This window comes from Rhinatrema bivittatum, chromosome 4 (assembly GCF_901001135.1).
Source record: "Rhinatrema bivittatum chromosome 4, aRhiBiv1.1, whole genome shotgun sequence".
NCBI classification, from domain to species: Eukaryota; Metazoa; Chordata; class Amphibia; order Gymnophiona; family Rhinatrematidae; genus Rhinatrema; species Rhinatrema bivittatum.
The window spans coordinates 52,337,457-52,355,346 of NC_042618.1; the positions used below are offsets into that span (position 1 = coordinate 52,337,457).

General features: G+C 42.9%; 1 protein-coding gene across 2 annotated transcripts in view; it reads right to left on the minus strand.

The window, feature by feature from the left end:
- Positions 1 to 6,381: 6,381 nt before the first annotated feature.
- SYNE2 (spectrin repeat containing nuclear envelope protein 2) overlaps positions 6,382 to 17,890 on the minus strand; it is a 799,865-nt gene continuing 788,356 nt past the window's right edge. For both annotated transcript variants that reach the window (XM_029598126.1, XM_029598125.1), the window contains 5 exons: positions 15,867 to 15,995; positions 12,533 to 12,724; positions 11,749 to 11,841; positions 11,232 to 11,275; positions 6,382 to 8,251 (listed from right to left, as the gene is read on the minus strand). In XM_029598126.1, coding sequence (XP_029453986.1) covers positions 8,026 to 8,251; positions 11,232 to 11,275; positions 11,749 to 11,841; positions 12,533 to 12,724; positions 15,867 to 15,995 — 684 coding nt within the window. In that variant the 3' untranslated portion in view covers positions 6,382 to 8,025. The remainder of the gene's footprint in view (positions 8,252 to 11,231; positions 11,276 to 11,748; positions 11,842 to 12,532; positions 12,725 to 15,866; positions 15,996 to 17,890) is intronic.

The window sequence follows — 17,890 nt, forward strand, 5'->3', positions numbered from 1 at the left end:
GCCCAAAAATCTTTTTTGAAACAGTTGGAATCACAACAGGTACAGCATAGCATTTCTGCAGATCAACACATACTTGCCATGAAAAACAGATAATAAAAATAACTCCCACTCTTTTCGTGTTTCATATATACTTGTCATTTGGCTTCTGCCTTCATTTTCTGTCAGTTGGGATATGTTCAGGCCTCTGGGGACAGTCTTCTTGTTCTCCTATTCTAATCCCAGCTGTAGAGGTAAGGCAAGGCTATGGCCTGTGCCCGAGGGAGACGGAGGAAAATGAAAATTCAGCCCACTATAGTTTTTACACAGATGCTTTGTTAGAACTCAGGAATCACTAATGCCATTTTAAATACCACAGGTATAAATAGACTATTCCTGAAACTTCTCATTCGAATTGGCTACAGTGTGTGGGGATAGGAGGGTGGTCAGAGGTTTTGTGGGATACTATAGACTGATGAGCCTGGCATCGGTCCTGGGCACGATGCTATAGGCTATTCTGAAGAACAAAGTTACTGGCCATCTGGGGCAGAGCCAACACAGATTTAGTGATTCAGCCTTTTCTGTCTGTGTGACTCAGATACATATACAGAGAACTCTCCACATATAAAAACATAAGTGCCACACTAAGTCAGACCATGTGCTGAACCAAGCTCCGCATCCTGTCTCTGACAGGGGCCAGTGCAGTCCCTTAGGACGACCCAGCAGAGCCCATTAGAAAAGTCCATTCCCTGTTCCTCATTCCAAGAATTAAGAGGTGGAGCCACCTCATTTTTCTGGCCAATAATTGTTAATGAATCTTTCCGCTAAAAATTTGCCCCAACCCCTTTTTTGAACTCGGCTGTACTACCAGCCTTAACCCGTAGCTATTGTGGACTGCTCTGATACAAGTTTTGAGCTGTGGCTGTCCATATTTTTCCCCCTTTATAACTACAGGATTTTTATTCTGGAAACTAAGAACTGCATAGGTCTTGCCTTTGGAACAGAACCACTGTGGTTAAGGGTACAGAGACACTTTTTAGCCTGCAAATTTCACCATTGTAAGTCCCTTGTGAATTTCTGAAATACCAGCAAAGTACCACAGCATGATCACAACTTGCTGACCTTCTTAAAGGGGCAGCACTGCACACGAAGGACCAAATTACTAACACATCTCATTTCTTCAGTGTAAGCATTTTCAGCTGTTCCATGTTTTCCAGCAACCTTATGTGGAAAAAGGAAATGAAGCAGCAAACAGCAGACCCTAGATTCACCTTTGATGTTATACATTTTTGAGTAGATTCTTTCACAACATTGTTTAAGCAGTTGTTCTCAGTGTTAAGGGAATAAAAACAAATATAATTGTGACCTCTCCTCCAAATCCTTACTGGACAAGGGGCACAGCAGGGAGTTGCTGGGCCATACTGTGCAACCCATGTGGCTTTCTAGGGATCCTCTGGTGGGGGGGAAGCATTGCTCCAGAGCCCTAAGGGCAGGGCTTCCCAAACCTGTCCTGGGGTCCCCACAGCCAGTCAGGTTTTCAGGATAGCCACAATGAATATGCATGAGATACATTTGCATACCTCACTGGCTGAGGGTCCCCAGGACAGGTTTGGGAAGCCCTGCCTTCGGAGCTCCTAACAGCCTGTTGGGTTTTCAGGATATCCACAATGTACATGCATGAGATAAATTTGCATCATATGGCGACTCTGTTTGCAGATTTATCTCATGCATATTCATTGTGGATATCCTGAAAACGTGACTGGCCAAGGGGTCCCCAGGACAGGTTTGGGAAGCCCTGCCTTAGGATTGTTGTGATGCTCCCAAAAGCCTTGACATTAAAAAACAGTCCATACTATTGACTGTTTGTTGACTTATCAGGTCACACACTTTCTTCTGGTAATATTCACAGAACAGTGACAGAAGTTACTTGCACAGATCAGAGACATGCAGGGGCTTCTCTTGATGCTAAAATACCCCTTCAGGTTACTCTAGCAATCTAGCCTTGATTCCTCTTTATACCGAACTTTCTTTGACCGTACTCTGTTGACTCTCATCCTAAGATGCTGAGAATGCACAAGGCAGGATACTCTAAACCAGCGCTTCTCAACACAGTCCTTGGGGCACATCAAGCCAATCAGGTTTTTAGGATATCCACAATGATTATGCAAGAGAGAGATTTCCATACACTGATTCCACTGTTTGCAGTTCTATCTTATGCAAATTAATTGTGACTATCCTGAAAAATTGACTGGCTAGGTATGCCATGAAGATGGGGTTGAGATGCACTGCTCTAAACCACAGGTTCACAACCCAGTCCTCAGGCGACACCTAACCAGTCAGATTTTCAGGATATCCGCAGTAAATATGCTTGAGAGAGATTTACATTTAATGGAGGCAGTGCATGCAAATTTAGCTCTTGCATATTCATTGCGGATATCTTGAAAATCTGACTGGCTAGGTGTATCTCGAGGACTGAGTTGAGAACCCCTGCGCTAAACCACATGATTAACCCTTCCACTTTAGACTCTTTCCTCTTAATCCAACTCCAACTGAGGAAAGTCCTGCTGCACGCAATCACTTGGCAGTACGTCCTCCAGTTTCAAATACACTGGCCCCTTATAACCTTTCAAATTCCACAACCTACTCAATCAAGTAGCTGCCATATTAGTGCATTGCAATGCATGGAGATAAAGGTGAACAAACAGAGATTATAATAAGGATTCTTCTTGAGAAGCTTTCAGGAGTGAACACCCCCATCTTAGAACCCCCTCCAAGGCTGCTCAAGGAACATAAGTCCTTGATAAATTCAGAAGCTCTCCCCAGGACTAGATCCAACCTCAAAGAACCCCAGAACATTCTGAGCCTCTGCATTTATTTTCTTCACATCTAAGGTATTGCTCGTGGCGCAGCTCCGTATCCCTAGACTCTATCTCATCTGTGGCCCCTGGTGGGGACATAGGATTACCTGGTAATGAATGCTTGGGTCCCTTACATACTTTTTTTCCTGTTACAGTTTTCAGCTTGGGTGTGTAATGTGCAGACCCATGAATCTCTGTTTATCCTGGTAGTACTCCCCCTCCCCTGCAAGTTGATGCAAACAGACCCCTCAGGGACTTCCCTGATCCATAACTATGATAGTAGCAGGCCGGGCATGCTCAGCCTGCTGGTTAAAGCTTCTAGAAACTTTGACAAAAGTTTTCCATGCTGGGCTCCATCAGATGATTTCACCGACATATGACTACCACCATCCTGCTTGCCCTAGGAGAAACAAGAACAAGAAAGATTTATGCAAGAATAATAGAGCTAACTGTACAGAAAAATGTAAAACTTCACCCTGTTTCAAAGTATTAGCTAGAACAAACCACCTGGAACAACAGAAGACAAAAACTAACAACATTCCAAAAGTCTGCAATCCAGAGTCCTCCGCTTGGGATAAATGTAATTTCAGTTCGTAGCAAAGCCAAGAGACGTGCCAACACACTCTGGCTTGGAATTTAATGAAGCATCTTCAGGATTTTTTTTAAATGAGAAAATGCAGCAAGTGCATGACCTAAGTTTGCTGCTGGAAGCTGGATCACTGTCCTTTGGCAAGCAAGGAGCGGGGTTGCACGGTGGTGCAGAGTTCACAAGCTCTGGCAGGGTGTTTCTGCAATCATCCAACACTGACTGGTGCTGGTTCCTGGAGGGGAAGTGCAACCTCTGTCTTTCAGCCAGAGGACTGCTGCAGTGACAGCTGGCTGAGATGGACGAGTGATTATTTTAATAACATGGGAAAGATGTGAATCTGCATGTCATTTTTTTTAAATTATCAATTTCAGGACTTGCTTCTTTTGTAAAATTGGTACTTTTTAAAAATATAAATATGAAAAAATCAGAATCCTAAAGTGCCCCACTGCAAAGACTGATGTATGTTTGGGTTTTTTGATGGTGGTGGTGGGGGGAGTGCTCTATGATCTGGCCGTTTCCTCCTGTTCTCTTGAGCTTCCATCGCAGGCAGAAGTGGCATCCTTTGGGGCCACGAGCCTTCATTCTGCAACCCCCACCCAGCCCTAACCACGGCAACAGCAGTCCTTGGGGCAGATGCAATAATGTTCGCGGAAAGCAGGCGCTGACTTTTCAGCACCCACTTTCTTAACGAACGCATGGCACCTGCAAGGGGGGGGGGGCACCATGCAGTATGTAAGTTAGGGGGCTGCGTTAGGAAGGAGGTGCTAGGGTTGCTTATGCGACCTTAGCGCCTCCTTGCTAATGCGATCTGCTGCGGCTTCTGATTATGAAGACTGACGCCGGTAAACTCGAGTTTATCAGCGGCCATTTTCATTACTAGCAGAAGGCCGGTTATGAAAACCGAGGCCGAGTTTACCGGCGTCAGTCTTCATAACTCGGCGGTCTGCTGAGTTCTTTTTTTATTTTTTTACTTTACAAGGAAGTACAGAAAAGCAGTTTTTTTTCTGCTTTTCTGTACTTCTTTTACCTGTGCTCAGCTATTAATGCCTGCTCCAGGCATGCGTTAATACCTGAGCGATAAATGTGCATCTTGAGACGCACATTTATCTTTTTGCATGCGGAGTGAATGAGTAATAGGCTCATTCACATGCATTTACATATGATGAGCGCTCTCTCATTCACTCCGCGTCCGATGCGCATTAAATAGGCGCTAATCCCCCTATTGCATTGGGGGTGGTTTAGCGCCTATTTATCCCGCATCCGACTGCGGGTTATACAATGCGCTTGGCTGAGTGCACTGTATTGCATTGGCCCCCTTGGTTGGGGTTAGCCTGTGACTCCCTCCAGAACCTGTCGAGTGATGGCCGAGGTCCTGCTGCTTCTACAGCATCCTTAACCCCAGCCAGGGGGCAGAAGTTAGGTCTGGGGAAATCAAACAGGTCCTCTGCATGGCAGTGCTGTGTGACTCCTGAGCCACTGGGCCAGCACAGTGTTTACAGTTTTAAAGTAGTGTGGAGCACAGCAGGCTGGACTAACCTTGTTGGTTTGGTTTGGATGTCTTTACCACCATGAAAGAAAATAAATCTAAACATAGCTTGCTAAAGTAACCCAATCATTGTAAAACCTTTGCATTACAAATGACATGTAATTAAATTTCTGTGACCAAAGCTCAGAGCCGTTCAAGTGTCTGTACCGTGTAATAGGTGCTACTATAGACGGTGGAGAAAACGAGAGGGATGAGAAGGGAAAAGAGGTTTAGTCAGGCCAGTCCTTTCTTCCTTGAATTAAATCACAAGTGCGCTGGTTTCCCAGATTTGGATGGCTCACAGCACTAAACAGTCTTAGAGTATCAGTAATCTGACAGAGTCTAAATATGATCAGCTACGTCACCTCTGTGTGTGCTGCAGAAAATGCCACTATACGGCTCAAAGTCATTCACATAAACACATGGCAAACGAGTGAACTGTGTGAAGAAAATCCCTCCTAATTTCCATTTTCCCAACTGTGGAATGCATGCCTTGATTTAAATGAAGGACAACACAGATTTGACAACGTTGCTTGCAATGTTGATTTATTTTTTTTTTCGGAGGGGGGGGGGGGGGAGGCAGGATGTTTATTCTACATTGTGTTGCTTTAAGGAGGAAGATGTGCACTGCAATAATTCGGAAGCTGCGGTATGAAACTTTGCTCCCAGCAAGACACTTAATATGGTTTTGTACATTTCATCAGTATGGAAAGAGCCTAGATATGGTCACTTGACTGATGCTCTAGAATGAATGGAGGGGGAAGACATTCCATTGCTGCTACTACTACTACTCATCTCTCTAGTGTTACTAGAAGTACGCCGTGCTATACAGAGAATGCAGCTTACCATCTAAGTCAGGGCACAAAGACACAACCTGCCTCACCCACGAACACAGCGAAACGCGCCTGCAGCCTGGACATGGAACCGACCAGGTACCTTGGACTGGAAAAGTTTCTGTTACACACGTGACAAACACCGCAAAACCACTGCCCAGATAAGAATAGGTCCTCTTATTAAAAACAGGTGAATCAGCTTTCTAAGCAGAGAAGATCAAGGCTGTCTTTATTTAGTTTTAAAATAGCAAAATCATCCATGTGCTTTTAAATAATTCAGTCAGCATCTCGAACAAACAAAATCAGTAACATTTTAATTCTATTTAAAAAAAAAAAAAAAAAGAAATGTGTTTGATGTTTATGATGCATCGTTTCCCTTTCCACATTCCAGCCACGGCAGATAAAAGTAAAACAGAATATTTGTGTGCCTTGGTGTTAATATGAAGACTTCAAGAAATAAAGAGTTTTGGGGGTTAAGAATGAAAGGAGAAATGAAACAGGAGAAACAGATTAGCTATTGGTATTAGCACTGCTGCTTTAAGATTGTCTGGTTATCTTTAAAACAAATAATGCTGCAGGTTCAAATGAGGAGACAACTGGTTCAGCCCATTTTAAGCAGTGGCCGGTGTTTATTGAAAGGTGTCTGCACTGCCAGTGCCACAAACTCACTCAGTCCATCTGGCAGAAACACAAAGATGTACATTCAGGTTTTATTTAATCACCATTCAAAAATATAGGCTTCCTTTTTCTAAATGTCAATAGTTTTAAAAAGATAAGATACAAAAACAAAACCCTTTACAGGGAATGATTTCTGTTGGCGAACTGTACAATATCCAGCAAGCAGACCTAAATAAAATCTTTAATTAAAAAAAAGCCACACACACAAACTGCTCACATGATTCATTTATGGAAAGACCACACTTAAAAATTTCAGGGTTTTAACTCAACAGTATAAAACACAGAGTTACAGCCATTTTAGGTTCAGAAAAAAGCAAAAATAATTTTGATATCACCGAGATGTTCTAAGTCTCGAGGTATGCTAGCTGCTTCGTGTTAACATACCATATACGTTTATATGGCTTAACTTGATAGTGCATACGTCACTGCAATCATTGTGGGTAATTTAATCAAACACTGCATTTTTACAGCTTGCAGACAATGGGTCAGTTAGCTGTAGATAATGCAGGATTTTTTTAAACCCGAAAAACTATTTTCACTTTCAAACATTACATGAAAAAATCTTTTAAAAAATTAATGTTATAAAAGTAAGATTAATTTCTTTTGGCACACTGTACAACATTAAAGACAATCAGCCAAAAATCTTTGATAAAAAAGAGAAAATCACACTTTACATTATTTATCTGCATATATATATATATATATTCTGTAATTCACAAAGAAATTAAAAAAAAAAGTCTAAAATTCCACTTTAACAAGTCTGCACAAAATAACCACATCCATGCAAGAAAGTTAATTTTTTAATGGTGTGCCAGAAGTATAACAAAGTAAAATGCCTTACTGCTTCTATCAGCTGATTGAGAAGCTTTGTGTGTGAATTTGCGATCCATTACCAGAAATAAGATGGAGAATCTAAATGCATGCAAAGCACCATTTCCTTAATATCTGCTTTTTAAAATATTTTCAATCCAGTGGATCATGGTAAAGCCACTGTGGTCTGAACATTAGTTAACGGTGTTTTAAAATACCTTCTGCTAGTGTGTCGTCTGTTCATGAACTGCCATATTTTTTATTTATTTTATTTACTTATTTATTTATTTGCAGTTTTGTTTAGTGACCTCACATCGGTTCACATGCCAGATTAGCTTTCAGAAAAGCCCGTGCGCTAAGCCGAGCAGTAGTCGTTCGGAAATTGGTTAAAAAGATTTTACATCCACACACATTGTCTATGCAAAAAATATATATATATTTATATACCTTTAAAATAACAATATACATTGTTTTGAAAATTGTATAAGCACGAACATTTTCTTTTCATGAACAGAGGTGGCTATATGAACGATACCACTCTCGGTCACTTCAAATCTGACCTTATCAGACCTTGACCATGGGTTGATTCTGTTGCTATTTATGCTTCTTCCATTACCGGAGAACATTCTGCAAATGCAACTTCCGTTCAAATAGGAAAGTTTCTGTATTTATATAAATGGTTAGACTTAAAGCTTGTCGGTGGCAGCAGCACCTAAACAGAGTTTTTGGCCCAAAACACACTCGCACAAGGACAATCTATGTAGGGGGAGGCCCGTTGGTATAATTCAGCATGGGATAAAAAGATCTGGCAAAGTAATTTGCATGAGTGCAACTATAATCTTCTTCCGAGAAAGGGACCATGCAGGTGAGAAGCAAAAGCAGGAGAAATAGCAACTGGAGTGGTAGAGCTGCTCGGAGGACTCTGAAAAAGAAGGAACGGGGTCTGGAAGCTTCTGGCATGACTTCAGATTGGTTTTGAGATCTGCAAATAAAAAAAAATAAATTCACATCATAAATGACAAAGAGAGACTTCAAAAGGGCGTTTATACTTCATCCCCCATTACACAGGGTCCAGGGTAACTAAATGCTCCGAATACGCGAGTCCAACCTGCTCTTATGCCAGTGACAGAGATTCTACAATCTCCCAGATAATGTGTTCTGGCACTCACTTATCCTTATAGTTCGAAAACTCTTCCTCTCTAACCTCAATCACCACTGCTCCAATTGAAATCCCTTTTTCTATAGCATCACATGAGTCAGGGCAAAAAGTAATGAGTCAGGGCAAAAAGTAATCGTTCACCATAACCCTTTATATATGTCTGAGTGCTTCTGCCAAGTCACTTGCCCTGGCTACAACCTTTTTTCACGGGACATTATCTAGCCCGCTCATTTTTGTTCTCTTTCATACAGGTTCATCTTTCTTAAATTTCCTCTGTATAATCAACCTCTTTGTAATGCACTGTATAATCATGAGATGCTATGAGGCTCATGCTCGATAAAAGCTGAGCTCATAAATTAGGCATATATTTGCAGCCTAAAATTCACCTACATTTCGAGGCCCTGAATGTAAGCCTGCTAGTCATTTGCTCAGATTTAGTCACTTAAGTTAGATGCCTAGTTCTGAAAATCAGTGCTAAGCACTTTTTTCCCCCTGCCCTAACTCCACCTCCGCAGCCACCCACTTTTAAAGCTCCTGGTGAAACTAGAAGCCTAAATTTAGACACCAGTACATTTTCAAAAGGGCAAATTGAGGAGCCTACATCCCAAAGTTAGGGGCCTAAACCTTTCGAATACTGACCTCCGTGTTCCCAATTTATCAAAAGCTTTACCTATTCCCACAAAATGAAAGAAATAACTTGATTTATCAAGGTCGCTGTACTTCAAATGGAAAAATACTGTAGACTTAGTAATTACAATGTCAGACAGTGCAGAGGTCTCATTATGTTGGATTAAATGAGTTTCTTCTGGTTTTTGGTACACTGCCATTTTCATTAATGATGCACATCAGCAAATATAAAATTATAGCAGTCTACCTGCAGCCTATATTAATGTTAAAATTGCCAACAGTTATGTAATGGGTAACGTATAAGGCAGACTGTTAAAAAGCTGGATATTCTCTTGGGCGACCTGCAAGCGCCTAAGGGCAAGTCCACTGCTTTATATGGTTGCCCTGGAATCCACAATCTCTCTTTAAGTGGTCTGCATTGTGTGCAAACTGGACACAGAAACAATATTTTCACATGGCGCCCTGGCACTGCATGTTAAGTGTCTTTGAAGATTGGTACACCTGGTATTTTCATTAAATCATTCAAGTGTAGCTACTATATATTTGTAGGACCTCTCCTCACAGGGTCAGTGGTATTTTTACCAGACTCTCTCTTATGGTACCAGGTCCTTTTTACTTTATATTTTTTTGAGCATTTTTCAAGACGTTTTTTCACCACCATTTTTCACATATTTAGTAAATTAAACCTTCAAACACAGTCATATGTTAGAAAAAGCCACTTTTCTCATTTCCGAGATCAATATATTCAGCAGTACTTATCTGCATGTTAAGTGCCATGTGTTTGGCATCTGATTCTGGCTACCATGGTTAAAGAAGAACTCAGTATATTTACATCATCAGTTACTTTGCTGAAGGAGCATAGAACAATAGCATTCAACAAGGTGAACCTAATATATAAAAGTACTGCCGTGCTGTAGACTTTAAAAAAAAAAAAAAAAAGGTACAGAGCTTAATGGTTAGATCCCTCCTATGTTTGACATCGACCTAAAGGCTGGCTTAGGAACTCACTGTTGTTTTTTCATCCGGCAATCGGGGGTATTTCACATTATCTACTATAGGACTGTGTCATAACGATGTATGCCAGGCCCATTCTATCACTACCTTAACAGCAGGACTTAGCATCTAGCAAGAAAATTGAGTATCCATCACACTCTGCATTACTTCCTTCGACTAACGAGAATTCATCACCTCAAATGAAGAAACGGTGCACGGGGGGTAACTTGATCAGTGCGGCAGTTACTATCCTTAACAAAAGGCATGAGGATTACTACCCTTAACCAATAGCTTTAAAGTGTATGAAAAGCAGAATATACATCAAATAAATAAATAAGCAAGTCTTGATGCTTTTTAACACAACTGCAACACTGCTCTTCACTTCGACGGCAGGGGGGGGAAAAAGGGGAATTGGATTCAAACAAGCAGCAAAGAGGGCCCCGACTTTTACGGTCTGGGATACTGATAAGCCGGGGGGTAACCTGCATGGAGTGGCAGTTACCACCTTTAACAGAAGGTTACCATCCTTAACCAATTCACCTTGCTGCTTTTGACAGAACTGCAGCATCGCTCTCCGCTTAGACAGCAGGAGGGGAATTGGATTCAGACGACAACCAACACGGGGTCCTGACTTTTATAGTCCGAGGTACTGATGCGCAGACATTAGGGGAAAAGCACAGGACTGCTTCTACGGCCAAGTGCAAAAGCAAAGCACTTCATGCAGCACTGTCTGAATTTATCAAGAAGGCTCCTCACCCTGTAAAAATGGGGGCTAGCAGTCATTTTTATGGGTTTGACAGTTGCTTGGTTTTGATTGTAAATATTACTACCCTTATCATAAGGCTTGGGGATAACTGCACAGGGTGTCAGTTGCTATCCTTAAGAGAAACATGGGGGTAACCTGCACGGAGCGGCAGTTCCTACCAAAAGAAACTTGCTGGGCAGACTGGATGGGCCATTTGGTTACAAAGCTATGCAGTACAGCAAGAAAAGCTGGAGGCAAGTCTAGAAACTAAAACTTCCCGCCTCACACAGTAATAATGTTCAATTTCCAGACTACAAAGATGGTCAGGTCTTTTTTTTTTTTTCCCTCATCCTTTTAGTTCTTTAACTTCTTTTTCACAAATAAATGGCAACAGTGCAAAAAAAAAAAAAGAAGACTAACTGAATATAAAATAAATACCTGATAACTTGCTCGCTCTCAGCTTGGGAGTTCTCCCCATCAGCCTGATGAGAAAAAAAGAAAACTGAATGCCTGTTAACTTTAGACAGTTTGAGATGTCAGGGAGCCCTTATCTGGCCTTGGAACAAGTGTTAGCACTACGAACAAAACATGCGCAGCGGAGAGATTCAAATCTCCTACGGAGAGCGGAGGCACCTGCAGCTATTAGAAAGCAGTAACGTATTCTCTGTAGGACGCTGCTGCTTGTTCCCCGGACCCGCACTTCAGCTACAGATGTGCATCGCTACTGAACGGTCAGCAATGCTACAGCAATGATAAGTAGAAGTAATAACAGTAGCCAATAGAAGGCAAACTCAGCTAACTAGACAAAAGCAGTGAATTTATGGTGGTAAGCAGACCCGCCTGAACTCAGATACAGCTTTATATGCACTCCTACTCTATTAAGCCAAAGCAAATTTAGAGGACAGCAAGAATGGAATAAAGGCACAGCAGTAAAAACAAACACATTTACAAATACCTTTTGCTCTGAAAGCCCGGGGTTTGATTCTGAGAGGGGCAGGTGGTGGTCTGTAGAATCTAGCCCACGGATTGCTGACGATGAAGTCATGTCCTGAAATGATGAAAGGTTATACTATTACATTCACTAGAATTATTTTAAACCTGGCATTTCCTCTTGCTCCATTGTACTTCCAGGTCAATCAGAACCAGGCCTGGGATCTGGCACCATAATCCTTCATTTGCACTTATCTTAGTTCCCCCACCCTCCCAACAAATCCAGTCTGGCCATTGCAATGACAATCCTGGGCCAGACGTCATGCACCAGGGCTCCTCCTGGAACCATATGATAAAGAGACCCTGAATCTGGCCACTAAACAATGACCATGACTTACTAACCCCCCCCACCCAAGCTTCCCCTCCCTGCCAATGGCTGTCAACGCTGCCCTCTGCAGCATCCCCAGTCAACCTTTGGAGTGGAAGGCCCGACTCGGAGATCAAATTGGGGACAGAGCTGGCCCAAGACAGTTAATCTTTTTCATTTTGTTTGCCATCACAAGCACATGGACAAAAGCATTCTGTTTCATTCATAAACAAAGGTCTGTTTCTTCTTTTCTGCCAATTTATTTTATTTCAGCTTCTTCCTTTCCCCGGCTTGCCCACTCCCATGGGACTCTGAGCCATCAGATGTCATGCCACGTTACCGGCCGACAGGAGACGCACTGGTCTACGATGCAGCTGGTTTTGCAAACACCACAGAATAATTTGGAAACCTGGAAGCTCAGGGTTCCAGAGCCCGCACCCACCAGCATCAGCTGCGCAGTTTTCAAGTCCCGCGAAACTTGTTTGAGAAGCTGTTGCAGTTTGCTTCCAATCACGTGCACCTTCTCGTCGGCTTCAACATAATCTTCTCCATCTGCTTTAACAAGCAGGTAGCTGGCAATTTCCTGCAGGCAGTACACTTCCGGCTGCCGCTCCAGTAGCTCTTTTTCCAGTTGCTAAAAACGAAAGCAATTTTCAGATTTGGCAAACCAGAACAGATTAGGTTAGTAATGGCCAGCTTGCTCCATTACACCTCTATCTTGCCATTTTATTATGGACAATTCCCTTAGATTTCAGCTCTGACTAACTACTTCACTTTCACACCTTTGGAGGAATGCTTGAGATTGTTTATTTCACACCCCCTAGCAACCTCCCAAGTGCTGGTAATGTACTTCCTGTTATACTGTCTGGATTCCACGCTTGTGACTCATTTTTTTTCTATTTACCTTTCTTTAGTGCAGTTGGAGGTAATGGAGGAGCTCATGAAAAACAACTAACCTATCTATGACAGGGATAACACGAGGAGGACAAAAGCCCTTTACACCTGGGCAGAAGAGCTGCCTGAAACCTGCTGCAGGCATGCAGGGGCTCCACAGTGCATTTACTTTTAGCCGGCTTAAGGGGAGGTGTCCCTGTGGCCATGTTTTCAGGGGCATGTGGACATTGGCTGGGAAACTGCACATGCACATTTAATAACGCAAAGTTAGCAAGTGGAAAGTCTGCAGGCCAGCTGTATGAGTGGGCAATTTGTTTAAGGAAAGCACAGGTGGACGTTCCCTTTGAAAATCTGAATAAAGTCTGCAACGTATCCGTACACTTGACACTGGCTGGGCTTTTTTTTTTTTTAAACAGACTAATTTTTTTTAAATACCCTTGGGTTAAGTTAAAAAAAACCAAAAATCTCTAATCAGATATTTGAATCACTAAAAAATGATGTGGCCATTGCACCACTCAAATTAAAATTATTTTTTGTGCTTTTTTTTTTTTTTGTCACTGTGAATACTGGGAATATTCGTGTGTAAAGGTTCAGCTTCTTACCAGGTTTAGAAGTCGAATAGGAAAAATATATGTGCATATATGCACACAAACACACACATGTATGCACATATTCATACAGACACAAACTCATACACGTACTGAATGTCCTATTATTATTAGTTATGGATCATGCCTTGTTAAAACCACTTGTCTGCCCCAGTCCAAGAAGCCTAGGAGAGGGAAATGCAAACCGCGTTGTGGGTCTTGGTAATAGTCAAGTCATGTCAGGGCAGGCTCCTTCAGCGTCTTTTGTGGAGTTCTCAGAGTTGAAGTACATTTAAACTATGCCTGCAGAGGGGTACTTAAATGATAGCATGCTCTCCTTCATCCCTTCGGGCTCCACAGTCTCAGGGAAGGCCCTCAACTCCCTTAAATGAAGGTTTCGGAATCCCCTGACCAGCGAACTGGCAAGAGGAGGAGAGAGACCCAACTCTCATGGGGGCTTTGATCAATAGGCACGAAACGCGCCGCAGGGTTCAAATGGCTGCATTCAGCTTCTCACTGCAGTCCTTTTTACACGGCACTCTTCTGCATACAATTCTGACTGCAAAGTCCATGTTAAACTGGAATTTACCATGCCTGTTACATGCCAGTTTTAACATGCCTCCGCACAGAGTTCCCTTTATTTCCTGTTACCTCTATTTGGATAAGTTTGTAAGCGTTTGCTGAAGGGGCTACTTATACCTGTTGGTAATTGCTTGTCGTGCACGATACAGAGGCTGAAATAAAATACGTAAATATGCATAGACACACAAATGTGGGCACCAGACAGTTTGTGAATTTTACAGTCACTGGATATAATTCACTGGTAATACAGCCTCCTCAGTTAAAGCACAAAAGTAATAGCAACTTTCCACTTTCTTTACATTTATAATTTAGAGAGCATTTACTTAATTTTAGCAATACCAGCCCCCCCTAGGTCAGGGCTTCCCGACCCTACAGCCAGTCGCTTTTCGGGATATCCACAATGAATATGATGAGATCTCCAGTGGATGCAACTTTATCTCATACACCGGGAACTCGCCCCGAGATTAGCAGGGAGGGGGCAGGGCTTCACAGTAAGGCTATTTTCTCTTCCTTCTGCCCCCACCCCAGGGAACTACATTCTTCTTAACTAATATTCTCTAGCAGATAAATAGCTTCCAACCTTTGGTGCCTCTGGCTTGCTTTTCTGGCTCAGCTTCTCTCTTTTCTCATTCTCTGCCCTTCTCTGTTCCTTTTTCTTGTTTTCTGTTTCTTTCTGGTGTCCTCCTCCTTCCTTTTCTGTTTCCATTCTCTCTTCCTTACCTCTTTTCCCATCCTCCTCTTGTTTTCCTTCTTTCCCTCGTCCTACTCTTTGTACTATCTCTCCTTTCACCATTTCTTTTCATTTCTCTTGCACTCTCTACTCCATTCCCTTTCCCCTTCCTCCTTCATGATCTTCTTAGATTCCCTCCCCAACAATCCAGGGTCCTCTCCTCTTTATCATCCTCCTCGCCATCTCCCACCTTTGCTCACATCTTTTGTTCCTCTTTGCTGTCTCCTTACTCTTGCTCTCCCCTCTCACATACACACACTCTTGCTCTCTCCTGTCACTGCGTCTCAGTCAGTGTCAGTCTCTCTCTCTGCACTCTCCTTTATCTCCTTGGGTCTGTTCAGACACTGGTAGAGCTGAAACAGCCAGCAGGACCCAGAGGGGAAAGCCTCCTAACAGCTTACAGCCATTGTTTCCCCTCCTCCTGCTGCTGATTGGTTCTGGTTAGCAGAACGAGCCAATCAGAAGGGATAGGAGGGGAAGTGGATGCAGGCTGAGAGGCTCCTCCCCCCCTTGTCTGCTGTCCTAATGCCTGCCCTTCCTTCATCAAACGCGTGCAAAAAAAACAAACCGAACAGCCAAGCCGGGAAGAGCAGGATGTTTTTTGTTTTTTTAAGACCCCAGAGTTCCTGGGTGCTCCCCTGGAGACCCAGAGTTGGGTCTCCAAACCTGGAGCCTATGGGTCAAATCCGAAGAGTTCCCAAGAATGCATATTTGTTGGGGATATCCTGAAACCATGACTGAAAATCAGCTTAAGATGGCCATCTAAAGCATAGCCAGCTCCCTTAAACACTCCTCACTATAAATCCACCCCTTAGTTCTAAAGTTCTAAATGATTTTTAAAATCATTGCAAATCTATTTGTTTTTCTGTTGTCTCTTTGTAGAAATGTTTCAGCACTGAGGTTCATGGGATTAGCAGAAAGTGCAGCTTCAATGTATGTTTGATGTGTTTGGACTGACCAAAATAGAAATATGTGCTTCTTACCAGCAATTCCTTTTGTCCCTTCAGTACCCTATGAGGGTCAGCAGCAGGGTCTGTGATCTGTGCTTTGCATCTTCTGTTTTCTGCACTTGCTAGCCACATTAGCAACGCCTGGCTTCTTTCATGGAAATCCTAAAACATTATGAATTTGTATTAAAAATAAACAAAAATAATAAAAGGTCTTTGAGAGAAATTCTATCCATAATGAAAGAAGAAATTATATAGCTTTCTTGCTTCTTCTCCCTCCCAGTGGAGGAGGGATTACTGGAGTCATACAAAACATTTTATCATTTTCACATTCTAAAGGATGTTAAGGCATATAAAAAATATCTAAATAAAATAGTAAAACAGTAGATGCAGCAGAGAAAGACAGGAATGTCTGCCTACACTGCTATGGATATATCCCAGCTGTAAAAGCTTGTCGCTTGTAGGATAGTGCACCTTATCCAAATCAGGTTTTATTTTCTTCTTCATTCGTTCTCCACCATCTTGGGAAGATGAGCGTAGAAGATCCCATACTAAAGCCAGCATTCAACTTTGTAATAAGCCAAACAGCTTCCAAAACTAGTGAGGGTCTGAACATCCAGCCTCCTCGGTCCCCAGTAGACACCAACCTGCAGGCACTGACCATATTGGTTTCTGGGTCACTGTAGCCTGGCTATCCCATGGCCTACAGTATCACTAGGTTGTGCATCCTTTAATTGCCCTTTGATTTGTCCTGATCACCTCTCCCCATGTCTCTGATTCTTGAGGTAGTGAAGGGTTGGGTTGCTTGCAATGCTGTAACCTCCCAACCCTGTTCCTGCTGCTGTCCCAAGAGTGCTTGAATTGTACTGGTTTCTACCACCTGTCGTTAGGTTATTCCAGGCATCCAACACCCTCTTAGAAAGTGGCATTTTCTCATATTTCCTCTGAGCCTCTCTCCCTCCAACTTCGTATCATGCCCTCTGTTCTTGAAATTCTCTCTCTATGGAATGCATTCTTTCCTGTGATTTCCTGAAGCCTATCAAACATTTGAATATTTCTGTGATATCCCCCTTTTCCCTTCTTTCCTCCTGTGAGTAGACTTTGAGTGTCTCAAATCTTTCCTGGTAGGGACAGTTTTGCAGGCTCTGTATACGTTTTTGAATCCCTTCTCTGAATTGTTTCCATCCTCCTGACGTTCTGACAAAGGTCTGGCCTCTAGAATTAAGCACAATAGTCAAGGAGGGGGTCTCAGTTACTTATAGCGAAGCAATGTTACTTTCTTTTTGTAGCTCGGTGTTTTCCAGCTGGTATGCCATGGCTCACTGGTGTGCCTTCAGACCAGATTGGAAGAGCCATGGAAAAAACACTGCCTGATGCTCAGATCCAGGCCAGTACCTGACCTCTGCACTTAGCACGTTGTAGCAACGATAGACACCAGAAGTGGCTCTTAAATGTGTAGGAGCTCATTTCTGAGAAGGTGTGTGCTCATGCATGCCTCTTCCAACTAGCTGTAGCATGCACCCCAGAGTGTGGTAACTAATGGGCAGCATGCAGAGCATAAATAGTTGGGACACTGTTTTGTGCAGCACACACATTGCACACAGCACTTCTCATCTTCCCCCATCCACAGCCTTCTCTCCTTTGAATCCTATCAGCCTCTGCCCTATTCCCAGGCTGTATGAGATGGGGAGAGTGTGCACTAAGCACTGAATATGACTTGCAACAGCGAAGGAGTTCTGGCAGCCACCTGTGGCAGCCAAGGTAACCAACTTAGCCAGCTGCCCGCACCACACAGACTTTTCTCTCATCCTGTGCTTGTATGCAGAGGGAGCTGGCCCATTGAGATGGGTTCATGTTGTCTCCGTTTCCTCTCTTCCATTGATTTACATTTTTGAAGATAGACTGGCGGGTCCTTTCAGTGCTTCCCCAGCTCTTCTTCTGGCCAAAGGAGTCCTTTCCACGTCCACATTGCCTGCTCTGTGGAGGATGGTGCACCACCCAACATTTTCGATAATGTTAAGTATGCCTTGGGTTTGAAAAGGTTGGGAAGCACTGTTCTA